The sequence below is a fragment of the Schistocerca gregaria genome, chromosome 3 (genome assembly GCF_023897955.1).
Source record: "Schistocerca gregaria isolate iqSchGreg1 chromosome 3, iqSchGreg1.2, whole genome shotgun sequence".
NCBI classification, from domain to species: Eukaryota; Metazoa; Arthropoda; class Insecta; order Orthoptera; family Acrididae; genus Schistocerca; species Schistocerca gregaria.
In genome coordinates, this window is record NC_064922.1 from 273,897,616 (window position 1) to 273,914,003 (window position 16,388).

The window sequence follows — 16,388 nt, forward strand, 5'->3', positions numbered from 1 at the left end:
AAGAAAAGTTACGATTTGAACCTGCATTTGTGACATGCGGTCTGTGTCGATTCCAGTCTTTCAGCAAAATATTTAATTTCATGAAAGTGTCATAAGAGAGTTAGAGGAACAATTCTCCAAAAACGAGATTTTCGGTTTTTTTAACATATATTCTCACAGCAATCAGATCTATTTTGTTTGAAAACAAGCTATTCGTATCTCTTCTTCTGGCGAGAATAAGGCACTGTGTATCTACAAGTTGCAAGTTCATTTTAGAGACAAGCTGATGTATTGGTCACTATGTCTTTGTCTTAGGATCCATCCATCTGTATTTCCTTGAGCTCTTGTTACAAGGCTTTTTCCATGTATCGGTTGTGAACCCTTAACCCAACCCCCTATTCTATGGAAGACCATTTCTCTCTCTGTCATCTGTCCTCGCCCTGTTTGCCACTTGGATTGGGTACTGAGTCTTCCACATGGCTGCTCATGTTCCCGGGGTTTACCAACTTGGACCTGAGACACAGAATTGAGTAGGAGAGGAGACATGGGTCATGGCATGTGAGTGCTTGGAAGCCTGATTGAAATAGTGGAAACATACCAAGTGGATATCATGGCCTTGCAGGAGATAAGATGTATTGGACCTTGTACCTCCCAGAAACAGCAGTGTACAATGTACTATAGTGGCCACATTATTGAGCACATATTTCGTGTGGGAGTTATATTCAACCAAACCACTGAGCAGCTAGCGACAGGATTTAAAGGAATACGTCCAAGGAAGTGTTACATGCTAATAAATGGGAAATTCTTTAACTACAGCCAGCTGTATACAATGCTGCTGCCAAGGAGAAGACAGCAGAACAAAAGGGAATCTTCTATGAGAAACTGAAGAAAGCTTATCGACAATGTCCAAAACATTAAATAAAAATGGTGATATTAGATGTGAGTGGTAAGGTAGGACAGGAATGGATCTTCTCCACTACTATTGGTAAATACAGCCTGCATGAAGAGGATATACATTGTGCAGGATATGGTTGTCGATGTGCAGTGGCCAGTTGTTGTCCAAAGCTCTGGGCTTGTTCATTCATAGGGTAACTAATGAAGATGGAGCATAGTGCAGACAATATAATTTTGAGCTTTACAGATTATAAAAAGATATTGAAATCATAAAGCCCATTACAGTACACCATCTGAAATACGTCATTCATGTTTTTTGCATGTAACATGAGTACCAAGCAAAAATGGTACTACTTCAAAACCCAGTGAGACAATGAAGCAGGGGAAGACCAAGACTTCGATATTTGGATGACACACAAGAAGATTTAAAAATTATTCATGTCAGAGGACGGAGATGCAAGATGCTGGACAGGAATGAATAGAACGATGTCCTAGAGAAGGTCAAGGTCCATCAAGGGCTGTAGAACCAGGAAGAAGTTGTATTGGCACTTACGTTCTTCTATCTTGAAGTAGTGTATCTTAATTTTGGGATCAGCAAAACTTATCTGAACTTATGTTTTATAAGTCCTTACTTTATGAAGTAAATTTGGAAATAATTTTAACCCCACAGAGATCATTATTAGTTTGTCTTGCATAGTATCGTTTTCCTGCACTTATGCACTATTGCCCTGTGTACTGGAAGAGAAATGCATACAAGTAGAATTATGGCCACATTTGTCTTTGGGAAAAATAGTAGATTTGATCACAATTATTGCATATTATGAGTTTCATAATCCAGTGGAACTGTGTGAAATTCAGAGTTGCTAGATAAGTCAATAACATCAATAACACTGTATAATTGTCTTCTTTCCAGACAATGTCACAGAGGAGATAAATTGCATAAGCCCCCATTCACCAGCAAATCAGCTATTCGGTCTGATTCTTCAGTTTATCTAGGCAAAGATTTTGAGGTGTTAATGAACATGCACCAGGAAGAAGTAAATTCACTGACTGTTGATTCTAATAATAAAAAACCTCCCCAATCTCACAGAGAAAATGGAGTAGGGACGAAAAATAAGTGAGAACAAAGACAAGTGGAGAAGTAATATAAAAAAAAACATGAGTAGGTAGTTAGGAAATGCATACACATCACCTGCTAAGAGAGAAGTGCTAGCTAGCACATTTGAGCAAAAAAGGATTGCTCCAAATGTCCAAGAAAGTGCTGCAAACGTGTAGGAAGTGAGACTGAAGCGAGAGGGATGTTCAGTCGCTTCTTGGTGATGAAAGATATAAAAAAGCACCGACAGGCTTTATCTGAACTTATTAAGGAAATACTTAAAGCAATGTCACATTCTTCATGTATACAGTCTTGAGGAGGAGCGACAAAGAATTATGTTCCCCTGAAAGTGTGACTAGGGTTTTCCCTTAGCCATTTTAACATATCAGAAACATCTGTTCAATACACAGAAGAAAAGATACAGCAGCAACACTATTTTGACTGCTGACAAAAGAGGTCGCCATGGACCAGTATAAGGCGAACAGAGGAGGTAAATCAGAGAATACTGAACGATATAAAATGGTTTGTTACTGTTCCATCACATTACTGCCGACAGTGCACTGTGCGACAGTTCTTACCAGGAGATATGTGCATACAAATAATGCATGAACTATATATGAGACTTTGCGAAGAGAAACAGGTTACTGCTGAAGAATATTGGCTTTACAGAGAAATATTCAGTACGGAGTTTAACCTAAGCTGTCATGTACCTAGGAAAAAGTATATGACCACCGCTATCACTTTCAAAATCTTCCAAAGAAAATCAATAGACAGAGATAGACCACAACTCAGAACACCTAAAGAGAAGAAGAAAAAAGAAGATCTAAGAAAATGATATAAAAGAGTGGGTCTAAGCAGGGCTAAAAATTGCTTGTGGCGTGAATGTGTGACTAAACATGTGTTAATTGAAGTTGCATAATGTGTATTTCAAGAACCACAGAAGATTTCAGATGGTGATCCAGTTGTTTTGTCCTCTGAGACCTGGTGTGGGCAAAACCAAAATTTCAATATGAGCACCATGTTTATTCATGTTGTACAAACTCTTGAGCATTCCTGTGATACAGCAGTGTTTTTTTTTAGGCTTGCCACTCTTTAATGGAGTGTGATTCAGTCGATGCCAATATACAGAGGGCTGTAAAAAGTGTTAATATCTATGACTCTTCAGGGTCATATAAAGTTGTTCATACTGCTTCGAAACAAAGGCTGTATGAAGCGGCTGGAAGAGGTCAGGAGGACTTCCTAGAATTCGATCTAAGCAGAAGGAATGGTTAGATAATACGAAAATTGACAGTGAAAAAAATCAGTACAATCGCTTAAGGTGACACAGCTTTAATATGGCTGAAGTGATATTAATCACGTCTGTTTCAAATATTTCCATGATAAACATTTAAAAAGTTTGCCAGTTTCTAAAAAATCCCAACATTCCTATATAGTTTTCCAATTGGAACCGAAATACCATGGAGCATTAAAGCTTCAGGAAGAGAAAATGAAAGAGTTCAAGGATCATAGCTGCGCAAGCATTATCAAGGATCCGTATAACACATTTTACAAAACTCTTCAAGAAGAGAAACCTGGAGATTCAGATCGCAGTGGCTATGGTTGTGACAAGGTTAGTGAGAAAGTGAACAGTCAGTGGTAATATCTGTACTAATATCTAATAATATGCTTTTATTTTAACGGGATTCATACGTTTTTAATGTGGAAATTAATTTTTGTACTGTATTTTCTCAGACAAATCTGTTTGTCAAAAATGTAATATTTATATTTAGGTTGATTAACTTAGGATAGTAATGAATTATCTTCTTAGCGCTATTAAACAATATATGACTGAGAACCAGTAAGGATTATCTTTAATCATCATCATCTGAGAGCTTTTTAAGCGCATTATTTAGTGCTATGGAAATTTCTGAATAAAGTTTGTATTACAGGTACATCACTGAAATCCGAAATTTACATGTTAACATACCTTTTCAATTTATCCAGTAAAATCACTTAAATGAAGTTTTGTTCCTCTGATCCTTACACAGTGAAAATATCTATAAAAATGTGGTAAAGATCCTACAAGGATACTAATAAGTTAAGATACTACAAGGTGTGTATATCAGTCACCAAGCACCAAGAAAACAGAGTAAGTGAGAGTGCACTCAATCACAACAGTGCCTTAGTTTAAATCAAACTGTGATTAAAGCTTTTTTTTTTTTGCACATGTAAATCTTTAAATTTATTCTTCAGTGTGGCTGACATTTGCTACATTGGAAATGTAGTTTTACATGTTTCAGAGTTAAGCTTAACTCCTTTTCAGTGTTCCCTGACAAACATCAGATTGGCGTATATGAAGAACCTTGTTGGATACCTGTGACCACCTTCACACTTGAGTGCTTTCAAACGCGATTCTGCACTTCGTTTCTCAGCTACCATAAACTGCAGGTTTTTCTTAAGATCAGAGTCCTTCTAGTAACTATCGTACTATGACATCTTGTCAGCAATCAGTACAGTAACACTATACACGCAATCCAAGCTCACATTCGGCGCGGTGGGTGATGAGAGCGACTGTAAAGGGTAATTGACTTTATGATCGCTCCTATCAGCCACCGCGCCAAATATAAGTGTGGATTGCGTGAATAGTACTACTGCATTGACTGTCGTTAAGATGTCATAATACAGTAATTACCGTACGGCTCTGCTCTCAAGAAAAGCCTACAGTGATCAGTAGTGACTGTAAACGGTGAATGACATTATGATCGCTCCCATCAGCCACCGCCCTGAGTGTCAACTTGGATTGCGCAGTTACGCATCTTTCATACTTCGCAGTCTCATCAGAATTACATACTATGATTCTGAATAAATAACTTATTTTGTGAGCACTTTTATTATGAAATTTAAATTAATAATGTATTTAGCCAAATATAAAGTTAAGTACCGCAGTTATTATTTGCAGTAGTCATATCTCTATAATAACTAACATTTTTTTAAAGATTCTGTCGGACTTTTTTCCACGCATTATAGAGATGATTATTGCTATTGTTTGTACGAGTTTTACGCGCTGTTATGAGATGCCTATAAAATTCAACGTAGCTACATCGGCGCCGCAACTGAAAATAGTTTGCATGTGTTTAACAGATTTTCAAGTAATGTTTCGAACTGTTGTAGATGTGTACGCCATTTCGTCACGAGACTTAGCACATCGATCTCGCGTTTACCTTTTAATAAAAATCGGACTGAAAGTATGAAAGTCTACTGCTCGTGAATTTTTCATTTTCTTTCTTGAGTCTTACTAACTCTTCTTGTCATTCTTTATCAGGGACACCAGATTCTGGAAAATCACATTTATGTAATTAACTTTCATTTCGGTTCAGTAATAACGACAAAGCGAGAAAGATAGGAAAGGAAATACGAAAGCAAGTAGGGGCGCACTGTCCGATAAAACGTAAATTACTCTTTCTAGCTTTTGTTGTATCGAGCAGCATCCTCTGCGATGTTCTGAAACTGAACACCATTTACTTACAATAACACAGTATTTTCGATCTTCGAAATTTATTATTCTTCGAAGTCATATTTTAACTATTAAATATTAACTTGCAGTTTGTAATTACATGCTGTTTCCTATGTCATATTTAATGTGTCATTACTTCTCGTTCTATTATCACTGTCTTACGCAACTGCGCTCTATAACGCATGCGCTTCGTCGTGGCTCATTTTGTTCTTGGACGTCGGTGGGTGCGCGTGTGGTGTGTTGCTTACTGAAATACACACAGCGCGTTGAACACATGATTGTTAATTTTGTTTATATTTTCAATTGTTTCAGGTAGACCCCAAGGCAAACTGGAGAAGGGAATGTATTTTAGGCTCATTTAGGACGGATTTTCTGGATTACAGTACAGTAAGTAGTTACCATGTCAGTGAATCGTAGAACATAGTGACACGTCGACTGCTGACAAACATGCGCCGTTGCACTGCTTGGCAGAAGCAACAACACATGTTGCGCCTATTATTTAGTAATACTCCAAATTATTACGGTGCATGTTTTACATTATGTTGTTTGTTTAATTTGTTTTCGTTGTAGCATGTACTGAATGTTTCCATAAGGTACTTTAAATATCGTAGACCGAGGTACCTCGGACACCGCTGTTTTTAACAGAAAGACTATATTTTCTCATGTTATCAGGCATTTGTGTAAATAATGTTATTATGGCATATCAGAACATTCGCGCATCTTACGTGATTTCATCCATTTGTAGTGTTACTGTAACGACTTGGCGCGAATCAGGACAACCCACAAATGCAGCAAGCAGTGATGGAGGAGGAAGCCGCGTACGAGCCAGCTTACACTTACGATGAAGTTTTCCCTGCCTTGCCCGAGTCAGCAACTTCGTCCCCGGCCACCAATCAGCTCGGGCAATGGAACAATAAAATGAGGATTGGATCATCTGTTGTAACTCAGGTGAGATCAAAACACACGCGAAGTGTGTGTTTATTCATTCATTGCCTTGTGTGTGTGTTTGTTAGTTCATTCATTCCCCATGGACTAGAGCGGATAATTCTCAGCTGAGAGGGAAGGGTGTGTCATACAGTTTTCTATGTATACAATCAATGTACAGTAAAGAAAACAAGATTACGTTTTTTAGAGTCATTCTAGGTTATTACATATTTTCCGTGATAATATAACGGCTAATATTTAATCTGATAGGTAATACCAAACTGGATAAACATTTATCTGTAAGATAAACTTTTAGCGATTTTAAATACATTTAATTTTCTCACTTCCTTAATTAACTTTAGAATTTTGTTGAGAAACCTCGGAGGCTCCACTGGTCAGTTTTTCATCTTGTGTATGATTTTCGTTTCCTCTTTTTGCATGGTCATGTACGCATTTATGTAGGGGGTGTTTATCATTCACCCTCACTGCCATAATGCTCTGAGATAGTGAGTATACTGATATTATATGATAATCTACAAAAGTTTGACTTTATGGTATTTTGGCTGTACATGTCACTTCTCTTTCCTGAATTTTAAATATTCTTTCTAAGTAGTTATTGTGTGCCCTACCTCATATATGAATTTAGTGTGGGAACACTAGTCCATAGTACACTGTTCTGAAAGTTGCATATACAACTTTTACCATTTTGCGCACGAGGAAAATCTGTGTTCGTATCTTTTTACTCAATACATCTATATCTGCCCCCCACCCTCCTGTCAAATGCTTCTTAAAGATAGATATTTGCAGGTTGTTTTAGGAGTGATTCATTTTAAAGCTTCTCATTTGTCCCAATGCACTTATAATTGTAGTGTAAATTTTTCTTTTATATATATGATGGGAAATCATTTACACTAAGAATGAACATTACTGGTCTGAGCACAGAATCTTGCTATTGCCATGTATTGAAGTTTTCATATTTATACTCCTCATATTCTGGTGACTTTTGTGAAAAACTGCACAAATTATGACCCACTGTGCGTTATATGCCATCTCATACCAATACTTACTAGGTTTCTGAGATATTGGAAGATGCAGCTGCAGAATCTCCTACAGTGTGGGTGTAAATTTTTACTGGCTATTTGAGTAAATTTTCTGTATGCAACGTTTGGTTGTGGGTTGAGCCTTACTGCAACGTAAACAGAATGTTGTTCATATGAAGCAGTATCAAAAACGTTCACAAAATTTAAAATGCTGCTGTTGTATGTAGGCTGCTAAATATAACGTGCTGTAAATGAACGTGTCATTGCAGTATGCAATGGATAATTGAGTCCACATTGTAAGCTTCGATTTTGTCTTGGGTATGCGCAAGTAAAGATTATAGTAACAAAGTGATCTAAGCATAGTATACTGTTTACGTCCATGCCATATTTAATGCTGTTTTCATTGTAAAAACTAAAATTGCAAAGTAAATTCAGAGAACTATTTCAAATGTGGACAAATTTGTGTCAAATGTCTGGAGGAATGTTATGCACATATATTATATACAAACTATGAAAAATGTGAGGGGGGGGGGTCCAATTGCATAACTTTTATTGACATTGAGAGAGCATCTGCTTTGATCCATTATGTCATCAGTGTGGCGGAAATGCCTACTTCCAGCGTATACAACATGGCACCAATGTCGTCATAGACACTGATGCAACAAATGTGAACAAAAATGAAATTATGCAAAAGTCTCACTCCACAATAAAATAAAACTAGTGAGTCAACTACAGGAAAGAGGCTTTAGGGCGGATCTATCTAAATATATTGCAATACAAAATCCACACCATCCCAAATTTAAAAATGGGAAATATTTCAACTTATGACACAATGCTACAGCCGCAAAACAAACAGGAGTCATACTATTTACTCAACCTGTGTAGCGCAAACAAAACCTACGATATAAAGTAACATGTGCAGCTCTGGTAAGCGGAACTGGACATTTCCTCTGAGTAGAACTCCAACGGAGCCCTTGATACCAAAAACCCAATACCCCAACTATGAAAAGTGGAATCGGACATTTCCCTTGACCTATACAGCTCAAATACTGCTCTCAATATCTACTGGCAAACCACTAATAAAAAAAAAAAAACCACATCTGCAAAGTTCACACACCTATATAATGCACAAAACGCCATCAAAATCAAACTCCAATAACTCGAAAACCCAAAAACCCCCATATTAACCAGATCAATTACAACACAACTGAAATACTATAACACACACACACACACACACACACACACACACACACACACACACACACACACACACACACACACACACACACGAAAAAAAAAACCATAACAACCCAATGAAAACAAGGCCAACACTACCAAATCCATGTTACAGTTGTGACAAACCACATTATCTCAGTGGTAATGAAGACTCACATTAACCCAGTACTACTCACACTCAACATGTCAATATCCAGCACCAACGGACACCATCAGGTACAACAACATGACATCTACAAAACCAAAAACACTGTGCCATAGTGACTTCACACCCTGCCGCCACTCTTAGGGCACAGGTCAAAGTAGATCGCTGGAATTGGATGCTTCTAATGACTGCTGTTAGCAGACTGTAAGCCAAAACTTGGGTAATATATGCTGTGAAGTTATTGGGGAAGGAGGGTGACATCAGAATTCATAAATTTTTGTCACAATTGGGCATTCCATTTACTTTCAGTGACCTAAGATTTTAATTAACCATTGTGTATTGCAGAAGTAGTGTTATGATACTTGTGATCCGTTAGTTTAAGGCGAGGAAATACTTAAAAGAAGCACCTGAATTACATGTGCACTCTCCCCCTTGTATACTAACGACATTAACAATTGTTTGTTTACAGGTATTCAGAGTACCATATGAAGAACGAAAATTTGATCACAGTGACAAGTTCGGAGAAGGAGAGTCATTGAGAACATGTCTGCAAATCATGCGAGACACAGGAGCTCATATCGAAATATCTTCATCCAAAGATCAATCCTTGACCTTCTTAGTAACAGGAAAACAAAATTCTGTGTTAGATGCTCGAAGAAGGATTTTAACAAATTTCCAAACACAGGTAAATTAAAAATTACATACGATGTTCTGAAATTTTGGTGAATTGGAGTCCCTACTATTGAAATTCATTTGTATCACTTGTGCTGTTTATAATTAAATGATGGTATACACTTGTGTTCATGTTGTTAATGGGTCTTGAGGCATAGATGATAATTTGCTGTCTGTATTAAACCATTGATTTTCATGAACCCCTTGCAGTAAATGAAACACTCTTAATATGTTGTTGAATTATGCTTATGATATGCCTGAAATTGAAGGTGCTGACTGGCCAGCAGTTTTCTATACTGGTCTGTAGGCTGTCTAAGCTCACCTTTAGAATAGAGTGTTAAACTTTTTCTAGGCTATATTTGTTTGACTTAGTGTCTGTATTGCTTTCCATACATGGTTCAACTCTGGTTTGATTTGCTTCCCTGTTTTACATTCTGAGAATGTTCTTCTGTATGCCTGCAGTTCTGTGTGTTTCAACAAGCCTGTCATCAGTTTTATCATTGACAGTAATCATTAGAGAGGCCAATATCTTACAAAAGTGCGTTTTCCAGGACTCATGGTAAAATCCTTCATATCCTCGTAGCATTGTTTACAATTGTTCTGCATTACCACTAGGCGAGAGCTTCACGTACAACATAATTAACTTCTCGTGGCTGTCTAACTTCAGTTCAGCGGGTGCTGATTAAAAACGTTTATCAATGCAAATTGCAACCAGGTTTTTAAAGTATGTTCTATCTCTGATGTAAATACACTATTCCCTGCCATTTAATATTGTTCTACAGTAATATCTTAAACTTTTATGTGGTGGTAGTACTATATGCTCTATTTTTGTGCCTCTGCACAAGTGCTCTGTAATGCATTCCACTGTGCTATTCAAAGACTGTACTTCAGATTTAACATGTGTACTTCATGTTTAAGATGTACATATTTTGCTGAAGAATAGATATTGGGTACATTTTACCTTACGTACATGTGTGAAAAGAATCTCTAAACTGGTTGTGACATATTTAAGGGAGGGGAGCCTGATGTCATGACTGACTTGAAAAAAAGGCATTGTCCTCCTACCCATGACAATAAGTATTGCACCATGTGTGGCAACTTTTGCTAATTAATTCCGCCAACTTCCTTTCCCCAGTCCTGTTAAGGTGCAGGCCTTGCCTGGTGTAACACTCTCTCTCAATAGTTCCCTCAGGCACCAGCACAATGTGTGCCCAGTCAGCAGTTCCAGCTCCACATTGACTTCCTGTACAGCTCAGCCAAGATGAGGCTGATCCTGCCTCTGGAACAGCTCAGTCATGCTAACATTTTTGGAAGTTACTTTGGTTAGGTCACTATCCATGTCCTATGCCCTGTCCCTATTCAAACTGTTCCCTGGCCCACCCAGTACCACTGTATGATCATCTTATGTGAAATTGTTACCGTAAAGCTCTAATACCTCAGTCACCTGAACCAGCCAGACACTTATCTTGAAAATGGCCCTGAGCTGATATTCTTTCCCTAAAGTCTTCTGTAATTGAGCCCATTCATCTACCATGACTGCTACATAGCAACAGTAATCCTTGTTCTTAAGTGATATTCCTAGCATAGTCTGCCAAACATTTCCAGCTACTATATCATCTTGAGGATCCTCTTCGCACAACGTTGCCAGCTGGAACGTGATTCTGGTACACACAGCAATACTATCAAAATGTTTTCTACCAACAGCCAGTTCTCGACTGCCCCCACCCCCCCCCCACCACTCCCTACCTCCCGCCCTCGTTCTCTTGGCTTTTTCCTAATGTGCCTGAAGAGCACAGAGCTTGATTTCTTGCTTCTATATTAATTTGTTCATGCAACATATTTTGCAGTTCAAAGAGAATAATGACCTCCCCATTGCTCCCCCTTCTCCACCCCCTCTCAGTGAAACCATTTGCTTCAACTGAAACTAAGAGGTCTGTTCAAAAAGTTCCAGAACATTCATAATTTCACACTGATGGTATGTTGGAGCAAAATGCAGTTGGAATCTCAGCACATGCAACTGCTGGAAGTTTCAAAGTAGTGTGTCTGTTAGTTATTGTGTATTGAGTAGAAAGTTGTTGCACAATTTGCAAATTTGTACATGGCATTGCTAGAGGAGCAATGCATCATTCATTAAATTTTGCATGAATCTCAAGAAAACCATATACAGACACACATGGAGAGATGAATGTGTAAGCCATACTCAGTGTTACGAATAGCTCACACTGTTTAAAAATGACAAGATAGAAATTAAAGGTGACCCTTATTCAGGACGCTATTTGATGTCTACAAACTATGCTCATGCCGGGAATGCCAACGAAATAGTGTGTGCCAGTTGAAGACTGGCCGTCTGAGAGATTGCAGGAGATTGTAACTGAAATTTAACACACTTGCACAATCATCCCTGTTGGTGCGTGACTATTGCACAAAAAACGAAATCACTGTGCTGCTTTGTCTTCCGTACTCTCCAGACCTGGCACCTGTGGTTTTCTTTTTATTTTCAAATTTGATAACCCTGTTGAAAGGACAAAGATTTGCAATGATAGACTAGATAAAAGAAAATTCACAGGCGGCACTTCATGCGATCCTGTAAGAGGCATACCAAGACTGCCTCCCGAAGTGGAAACAGTGTTGGGTCAGTATCAGTAGTGGAGGAGAGTATTTCAAAAGAGACAATGCACAACAAGTGAAAGGTAAGTGTGGATAATTTTTGTGGACAAAGTTCCGGAATTTTTTAAACAGGCGTAATTTGTTTGTTCCACATTTCATATTCAAGCAACTGCCATCGTTTCTACTTAAGATCAAATAAGGTACTTATAACAAAGGAAAAATGTGTGAAACTAAAAGAATATTCTGACATAAATTTCTTCCACTATAAAAGTGTGTGACCCCAATATATTGAGTTCATTATGAGTGCAAATTCATCTAATGAATGTACGTAAACAAAATTTTATAGCAAATTTGCTCCTAAAAGTAATTCAAAACAAGAGATTTCATAAATGATGGATATGGGGCTTTGCGTTTCTTTTTAAATTGCTTCAGGGAAATGTGCTGGTGATTGCTTCAGCAAGGCCACTTGTATCTTGATCAAACACACACAAATGTATTTCTAACTGAAAACCACATGTCATGTGAAAATGTTATACATTTTTGCATTCATTTTCGTATGAAATATGTTGTCTTGTGAATAATTCGCTGCATCATTACATTGATTGGAATATTTTCAGGCAACTGTGAACATTGCCATACCGAAAGAACACCATCGTTTCATTCTGGGAAAGAACTATTTAAAGTTGAGAGATTTGGAGAAGAATACAGCAACTAAGATATCTGTTCCAAATATGAATGATCCTTCTGACAGAATTACTATAACAGGAACAAAGGAAGGAATTGAGAAAGCTGTGCATGAAATAAAGGTCACATCTGATGAGCAGGTAATTGCCAGTAAAGTGTTTTGTGAAATGCAGTAATCTGAAAGTACTTTAAGTAAATATATTCTTTCATTTATCATCCTGTTGTATTCAGTTTTCTTTGCTTTTTTGTGATGCAGCTTTTCTTTCTATGTCTGTTTATCAGGTTTTTAAATTATATTCCTGTTATGGTGCTGACTTAACATTGGTCTGTTAGAACAGAGAATGTTTATGAAATTCTCCAGATTAAGCTACATATATTGAGATAATTATGGGATATTGTTAAAAAGGAGACAGGGAAAGAAAACATAGGTGACACCGTGTCTGTCAAAGAGAATGGAAACATAAAATATAGCCGCTGTTTAACAAATATTCATTATAATTACTGTTTGAAATTAGATATGAAGAAGCAATACATAAAACTTAATCAAATGAAAAATTATCTCTTATTCCCATCTGAAGAAAGGGAAATCATTACCAATGTAAAACTAAAGTTCTTATGGAGTTCTTGATATTTCCAGAGCCACAACTTTGTGTTAAGACACTAAAAATTGTGGCTCTGTAATAGTTATTGTTCTCAGTCACGTACACAGTACATTGTTAAATACATAAAATAAAGGAAAGGCAACAACTCAGTTATAGTGAACCAAATTGGGGAGTAGAGAACAGGAAACAGCATTCACTCTAGCTTTCCAGCTCTTGTTCTTTTTCTAGAAAAAGTACATACACAGATGAACAGTTCTGTGGTCACATAGAGACTGATTATTGATAATTGTTCATTGAAAACAGTTGCCCGAGCTGATAGAGGGGTAGGGAAGGAAGCAAAGTGGGTGTAGTAGGAAAGAGTCAGGTCTTTGCCAGATGGCTCCACAACAAGATGAAAGGAGTATAGAGGGTAGAGCAAAAGGATATAGTGAGGGGTAGGGGAAAGAGGAGAAAAGGAGAGAGAACTAAAACAGAAATGGGGGGAGGGGAGAGCTGAGAGGGGAGGGGGAGATAGTCCACAATCTGGACAGGTTGGGAGTTGTGTGGACAGAAGAGAAAGGGGGAAAAAAACCAGGCAGTGGTGATTGTGAGAAAGCAGGATATGCTGGAGAGACAATTCCCATTCACAATTCAGAGAAATAAGTGTTCCAGCATAACGACAAGTGCTGGCATGAAGATAAGGAACGTAACTGCAGAGAAGGCTGAGAGATGTCAGCCAATAGTATGCTGACTAGAACCGCATCACGACAGGAGTGGCTTCTATATGAAGAGAATATAAGCACAGCTTCTGCCAGCCATGGCTGGACAGTAGAAGACACATACTATCAGACCCGGATTAGGAACCACACACTAGAACAGCCGTGATTAGTGATCCATATGACCTTGGGTGATAACTGGCGTGAACATTGTATACATCGAAGGACATTGATTATTTGCATGTCGCCCATCGTGTGCAACTCGTAAATCCAAAATTAAGTATTGTCAATCTACTTCATTGAAATAAAAACTATTAATATGATTTGCTTGAATTGCTGTACAGCTATCCGAGAAAGCAGCACCCTTTAGGCATCCTATAAGAGAATAGGGGCAGGACACCACAGTAGGTGCTGGAAGGGAGTAGCCAAATGGCGCGTGTAGTGAAGCAGCTGTTGACGTGTATTGCACTAAGCAGTATGTTCAGTGACTGGATAGTTAAGTTTGTTTTGTCACAGTTGGGTGGTGGCCATTCATGTGGATAGACAGTTACTTGTCGTGCTCATGTACAATGCTGTACTGTAATTGCAGTAGTTATCTGACATATAAAATAGCTACTTTCATACATGATCGTGCCTTTTATTGAGCAGGAAATGCCTATGACTGGACTGTGGTAGTAGGTGGTGGGTGGGTGTATAGGGGCAGATACTGCAGCTGGTCCGACTGTAGGGGAATAACCCATGCAGTGTGGGATTGGGGGTAGAAATGAAGTATGAATGGACAAGGATTGATTGTGTTGGTGGAATACTACTTTTGGTGTGTTCATAGGAATTTGGGTAGGATATGCATCATCTCAGGACGCGATGAGAGTTAATTGAAGCCTTGTGGTTGAGCTTCACAAGGACAAGCTGATACTTGATCAGAGGAGTGCTGGTCAGTAGCTGGTTAACAGGTTTACTGGTCTCAGAGGGGGTGATGCCACAGGAGATCTGTTTTGGATGAGCTGGATATGATATTCAGTTTCTAAAGGCTCTGGTCAGGTTATCAGTGTGTTTTGACAACTCTTGCTTTCCACTGCAGGTGCGGTGAGTATGGATTGCAAGATTGTAAGAAAGACACATTTTTGGTATGGAATTGGTGACAGCTGTCAAAATAGAGGTACTTTAGTGATTTGGTATACTTGTTGTGAACAGACGTATTTATGGGGCCATCTGAGAGATTTACATCTAGGAAGGTGACTCGATGAGTTGAGAAGATCCAGGTGAAGCTGATTTGGAAGTCGCTTTTGAGTTTATGAAGGAAAGAGCAGAAGTTGTCATTATCATCAGCCCAATTCATGAAATTCTTCTTAGTGAAGCCTAGCCAGACAGTTTGTCTTTACTGGATTCCTATGGATGGCACATAAATAACTGCTTGCATGTTTGAAAGAACAGACCTGGCTGATAATCCACAGCTATATATATAAAATAATTCAAATTTTATATGCTGGCTGCAAAGACTAGTTCTAACTGTACTAGGTATGGATGTCATACCTGTTAGTGACATGAAAATTTGTGCCGTATTGGGTCTCAGATCTGGGTTTCCCACTTATTACATCTGGTCGCCATAACTGCTTCATCCATCTGTGCACACTCTCTGTAGCGACTCAGGTTATTTTGTACAACTGTGGATCGTCAAAAATAGAAGTATTATGAACCTAGATGGGCATATGATGCCACACTATGAACCTAGATGGGCATATGGTGCCACACTATGAACCTAGATGGGCATATGGTGCCACACTGCGTGTACGGGGTTAAGAATAGGCCCTCCGTATTCCTGCCTGTCATAAGAGGTGACTAAAAGGAGTCTCACATGTTTTGGCCTTTATATGACGGTTCCCTATAGCGTTTGACCACCATTTTTTAAAATTTTTCCAAGGAGCGAAGCCGTTTGGGGATGGGAGCCTTACATGGTGCATCATGTCCATAGTGTTTTGAGATCTTTAGTCCCCTTTCTCATCGTTGCATTGCAGTCCTGCTCGTTCTCCATCTCTTGGGCAAGGATACATTCCTGGGTGCGGTTTCCGCCATGCACTATGCAGTGTTGCCTTCTGCAGAGACAACGACCATAGACTTCTTTGAACCTGATATCTGGCACAGTAGCCAGTCTGTTGTAGTGGGCCTGCCATGTACCCTCCTGGTTGTAGCCCCCTGACAACAGAGGGATTGCTCTGCTAATGCCTGCGCTGTCATCTCCACATATGTCAAATAGTAGAGCCTATCTCCCTGGGGCATCAGGACTCCTGGCAATGGCCATCCTGCCAGGTGGTCCTTGCTGA

At 38.6% G+C, this 16,388-nt stretch overlaps 1 protein-coding gene across 3 annotated transcripts in view; it reads left to right on the forward strand.

Moving 5' to 3' along the window:
* Nucleotides 1–16,388, forward strand: part of LOC126355052 (vigilin) — a 171,106-nt gene that overhangs the window by 76,288 nt on the left and 78,430 nt on the right. The window contains exons 1-5 of one of the 3 annotated variants that reach the window (XM_050005207.1): nucleotides 5,594–5,682; nucleotides 5,775–5,849; nucleotides 6,208–6,410; nucleotides 9,280–9,495; nucleotides 12,707–12,913. In XM_050005207.1, the coding sequence (XP_049861164.1) occupies nucleotides 6,249–6,410; nucleotides 9,280–9,495; nucleotides 12,707–12,913 (585 nt within the window). In that variant the 5' untranslated portion in view covers nucleotides 5,594–5,682; nucleotides 5,775–5,849; nucleotides 6,208–6,248. Of the gene's footprint in view, nucleotides 1–5,593; nucleotides 5,698–5,774; nucleotides 5,850–6,207; nucleotides 6,411–9,279; nucleotides 9,496–12,706; nucleotides 12,914–16,388 lie in introns of those variants that run through there. The other 2 variants (XM_050005205.1, XM_050005206.1) reach the window with 2 other exon arrangements.